Source organism: Salvelinus sp. IW2-2015, linkage group LG4q.2, assembly GCF_002910315.2.
Source record: "Salvelinus sp. IW2-2015 linkage group LG4q.2, ASM291031v2, whole genome shotgun sequence".
Lineage (NCBI taxonomy): Eukaryota > Metazoa > Chordata > Actinopteri > Salmoniformes > Salmonidae > Salvelinus > Salvelinus sp. IW2-2015.
In genome coordinates, this window is record NC_036843.1 from 24,569,808 (window position 1) to 24,574,625 (window position 4,818).

The 4,818-nt window shown below is 42.4% G+C and overlaps 2 protein-coding genes across 2 annotated transcripts in view; both read left to right on the plus strand.

The window, feature by feature from the left end:
• Nucleotides 1-4,221, plus strand: part of LOC111963497 (unconventional myosin-XIX) — a 13,303-nt gene extending 9,082 nt beyond the window's left edge. The window contains 5 exon segments of the mRNA XM_023986981.2: nt 2,771-2,867; nt 3,114-3,190; nt 3,304-3,394; nt 3,585-3,753; nt 4,105-4,221. Of these exon segments, the coding sequence (XP_023842749.1) occupies nt 2,771-2,867; nt 3,114-3,190; nt 3,304-3,394; nt 3,585-3,753; nt 4,105-4,186 (516 nt within the window). The 3' untranslated portion in view covers nt 4,187-4,221.
• Nucleotide 4,222: 1 nt separating this feature from the next.
• The window catches only part of LOC111963006 (unconventional myosin-XIX), an 11,517-nt gene continuing 10,921 nt past the window's right edge, over nt 4,223-4,818 (plus strand). The window contains exon 1 of the mRNA XM_023986228.1: nt 4,223-4,233. Within this exon, the coding sequence (XP_023841996.1) occupies nt 4,223-4,233 (11 nt within the window). The remainder of the gene's footprint in view (nt 4,234-4,818) is intronic.

A 4,818-nucleotide genomic window follows, 5' to 3' on the forward strand; every position in this document is an offset into this window, starting at 1 on the left:
CGACGCCCCCACAAGCAGCTGAGACCTGGACAGATGACAAAGACATTTGATTGAACAGGCGCTGGTGTTTGTCGTCAGCACAAAACAGCCTTTTCAGTTAGATTTATTGTGATGTTCTCATACCTCGTTAACTTATTTATTAGGTGTCTGCAGCGATAGCACACTAGTCTGCACCCAGATCTGTTGGTGCATCTTGTCAACTATTATGGTCATAGCCATCAAGACCACTTGGCTAAACAGGACTGATCTAGAATCAGATACACAACCAGACATACCGGTTAAGCTGGAGCTGGATGTACTTTCCAAAGCGGCTGCTGTTGCTGTTTCGTAAGGGCAGGCGTTGCCTATATAAATAGGGGCCCAGTAAATAAACAAAGCATGGAATGAGCACATACAGCAACAACAACAATTGTTGATGATTGCGTAAAAAAAAAAAAAAAGAGGGTTGATATTAGAAACTAAAAATGGTTTCCAGTCTCACCAAAAGCCTCCATGATGGGGTTGGAGTCCAGTACCCTCTTCTCTATTCCTCTCCACGGTGTCCTGATCTTCAGCAGAGAGGAAGACGCTGCTACGTGGCATAGTACTTCATAAGGCAACGAGAGGTCCATGTCTGGTCAAGAACAAAGAGACAGTGATTTGAAATAATTCAAGGTACTTTTAAAAACAAACTGTTAAACTTCCATTATTGATACTTCACAACAGTTTTTAATAAGGACCGTAGACATTTTATATCCACCATTATTGATACTTCACAACAGTGTAATAAAGGACCATAGACCTTTTATCAGCCCCATTATTGATACTTCACAACAGTGTAATAAAGGACCGTAGACATTTATATACACCATTATTTATTAAGTTTACCTTTCCTGCTCCGCTCTCTCCGCTGACCACCAAGAGACTGGTTCACGGGCTCCACCTGGCCTTGTACGTTTCTTAGGCCTCCTCGCAACTATGAAGATGTGGGGTTTGGACTCCTGGACAGACAAGAAGAATATTAGAGACAGTTGTAGAATTCCTGAAATGGGACTCCTTTTTGTCAGCATTGACCCTTCCTTATTATTATTAATTTACCCAACAAACTTTGTTACAGTCATGTTACAGTAACTTGGGACGAAAATTAAATCTAGTAGTACAGTGTTGTAGAATGTGTGTATGTTATGTCATGTATGTATGTATGTATGCATGTAGTGCATGGTCATGACATGGCTATAAACCAAAAGGCCAGGAATAACACCACGAAACAGCTAATGGTAATGTACAGCTACCTGTGGCTGTGGAGCCACAAATGGTACTGCCTTCATCACCATCCAGGAGTAGAGGTCAGGGACTGCTGGAAGCGTTGAGGGCCACCGGTTACAGCCAGGCATGGGTGTAGAAAACCTCGCCCTGTAACCTTGGCTTGTAGACATTTCAAGCACTAACCACAGAAAAACACAGGGATTTACACACGGAACACACAGGGAACACACAGATTTACAGCAGAAGAAAAACACAGGATTTACACAGAAAAAAACACAGGGAATTTAAACACAATAAATAACAAGAAGACAGCAAGTCATAAACTCAGGTAGCTTAAATAGCAATGTTCAAAAAGAACTATCATTTAAAGTCCCTCGGAAAATGTCGTTCTCATGGTCCAAAGCGAAACAAGCCTTGTACTGGACGTTGTCGTAGTCATGTCATGGCTCTCTGCTACAACCACAGAGGGATAGCCATGGCTTCGGGCCCTACTGTTGTTGTGGCCACGGGTTGACTTTGGTTGAGGTCTCGTACAGTGTGCAAGCTCTGGCCCTTCAGTCTCTTGAGGAAGGGCACTTGACCTCTCCCTCCAGTTGACAGTCATTCACGTTACCAAAAGCACATTCCTCATATGAGCCATGTCATAGCAGGTTCACATTCTTACTGTAACTCGTTCCATTTCCACCTGATGGTAAGCAAGAGGAGATAGGAGGACAAGGTAAACACCAGCGCCTGTCCTAGTTCAACAGGCAACTGCAGGTCTGTATCATAAACCAGGCGTACGCAGATTCAACAATGAGGGCTTTGCCACTGGAGATTTAAATCTAATAGACCTTACACATATCTTCCACTGAACATTATACAAAAACACATTTACTCTTAACAGTGCAGATGCCAGAGTTTTGCAAAGTAGTTCCAAACTCATGTAAACTGTGCCTATACACCGATACCCAGACCATCGTACTGCACTGGTTTCTTCAAGATAAACGTCAGTTTTTGGTCTAAAAATGTTCAAGTGGATACATTGTTTAAGAAGTATACTTGTTCGCAAGTGTGGATTCATGAATCATAGTTTAATCTTTTAAAATCAATTGTTTTTTTGTACGACATAGAATGGACCTACAGGGAAAGACATCACGGAAAACGCTGGCCTACGGGACAAAACAGACTCGACCTACGGGACAAAAGACAGACTGGCCTACGGGACAAAGACGGCCGGACAAAACAGACTGGCCTAACGGGAACACAAAACAGACTGGCCCTTACGGGACAAAACAACCTGGCCTTCACGAGAGGCGTCAGTGCAAACATACCTACTGGAGAAGACCAGGGTAGCTGGACAACCGGCTAATGAGAGAAACTTTCACATATTCTACCAGGCAAGTTAAAGGCAAACTCTTGACTATAAAGATGAATTCTAAGTTAATGTTTGTAAGTTAAGTAATATCTTGTGTGTGTGTGCCTGGCCTCTGTACACGTCAATACATTTAGTGTGTGATATACTGTATATTGTCCTTCTATTCAGATGATGACAGGAGGCAGCGATGAGCAGAGGAAGGAGTGGAAGATGTCACATGACCAACGTTTTGCCTGGCTTCCAAATGCTGAGAAGACATTGGAAGGTACGTTTGTTGTGTCCTCATCCTCCAGCCAGGGGATTGAAAACAAATAGCTTCTAATTGGTTGCATGTATTGAATGTAAAGGTACCATGTATTTTTATTCTATTCAGGTCAATGTTCCCAGTTTCTGATTTTACTCTTTTTCTTCTCTTTGTCTTCTTCTTCTTCTCTTTGTCTTCTTCTTCTCTTTGTCTTCTTCTTCTCTTTGTCTTCTTCTTCTCTTTTGTCTTCTTCGTCTTGTTTTGCAGAGGATTGTTTTGATGAGACTGTAGAGGCTATGGTACACCTTGGCATCAATGCAGAGAAGCAGGGACATATATTTAGGGTAGAATGATTTTAAACTAAATCACTTAAATGATTCCAAGGAAGATTTATGTACTGTCTCCACATAATCACTCCTAAATGTATTTCTACCACAACTTCCTGTTGTCTTAACAGATACTAGCAGGTCTTCTGCAGTTGGGGAACGTGACTTTCTGTTCTGCCACGGATGAATCGCAACCCTGTGACCTCGAGGAGAAATCCAAAGGTATTTAATCTGATATTACGCTAGATCAACTTTCCATTCTGGCGTTTTAGACTWCAGTTCAATTTAAACTGTTGTCTGACTCCGTTCTCAAACCTTTTAGACATCAGTTCAGCTCCCAACGTGGTCTCAACAATCAATTAATCAATCCAAWTTTGAAGACCGTTTTTACATGAGCCCTCCTGTCTTATAGAGTTTATGCAGCGTTGTGCATCGTTGCTGTGTGTCCCGGTGGAGGAACTGCAGACATGCCTCAGGGTACGGACCCTGAGGGCAGGGAAGCAGAGTGCTCTCTTCAAGCCCTGCTCCCTGGCAGACTGCAGTGTCAGGAGGGACTGCCTCGCAAAGGTCATCTATGCACAGTGAGTCTGACCAACAGAGAGGACATATTTCCTTCATAACCTCTTTTATAATCACTCCTATGTAAAAAAAAATCTGTCTTAAATATTCAGATCTGAAKCAGGTTGTGATTTTGAGTACTTTATTTTTTCCTAAAGTAGATTCTAAGAGTGAATACTTATTAGAAGCATGCGTTTGGGCTGAGGTCCAGCTCTTGTCTGTTGGGATGAAAGACTTACCTGTCCTCGCCCTCATCAACTTCATTCTGAAAATATCACACCCTTTTAATGTGTACTGTAACTACAAAGGAATCAGCCATTTGTGTAATGTGTACTGAATGTTAATCTTTTAATTTTAKATTTTTTCCCGAACAGATTATTTGAATGGTTGGTTACGTTCATCAACGACAGCATATGTGCAGACAACTCTACCTGGTGTAATTTCATAGGTAAATAGGTTGTTTTCTATTACGTAATCTCTCCCATATTAAAAATGAATCCTTTGTTTACTTGTCACTCTGGTTAAGCTGAACCTGTCCTATTTTTGGTTAACTTTTCCTTTGTAATTACACCTGTATAGTGAGTTTGATAAAACGTCTGCTAAATAGCATTTATTACGTTTCTTCTCTCTCTGTCTGTCTGTCTCTCTCTCTGTCTGTCTCCCTGTCTCTCGTCTCTCTGCTCTGTCCTCTCTCTTCTTCTCTGTCTCTGGTTTCTCCTTCTCTGTCCTTCTCTCTCTTCTCTCTCTCTCTCTCTCTCTCTCTCTCTCTCTCCTCTCTCTCTCTCCCTCTCTCTCTCTCTCTCTCTCCTCTCTCTCTCTTCTCTCTCTCTTCTCTCTCTCTCTCTCCTTCTCTCTGTCTCTGTCTCTGTCTCTGTCTCTGTCTCTGTCTCTGTCTCTGTCTCTGTCTCTGTCCTTGTCTCTCTGTCCTCCTCTGTCTCTCTCTCTCTGTCTCTCTCTCTGTGTCTTCTCTCTGTGTCTCTCTCTGTGTCTCTCTTCTGTGTCTCTCTCTGTGTCTCTCTCTCTCTCTCTCTGTGTCTCTCTCTCTCTCTCTCTCTGTGTCTCTCTGTCTCTCTCTCTCTGTGTCTCTC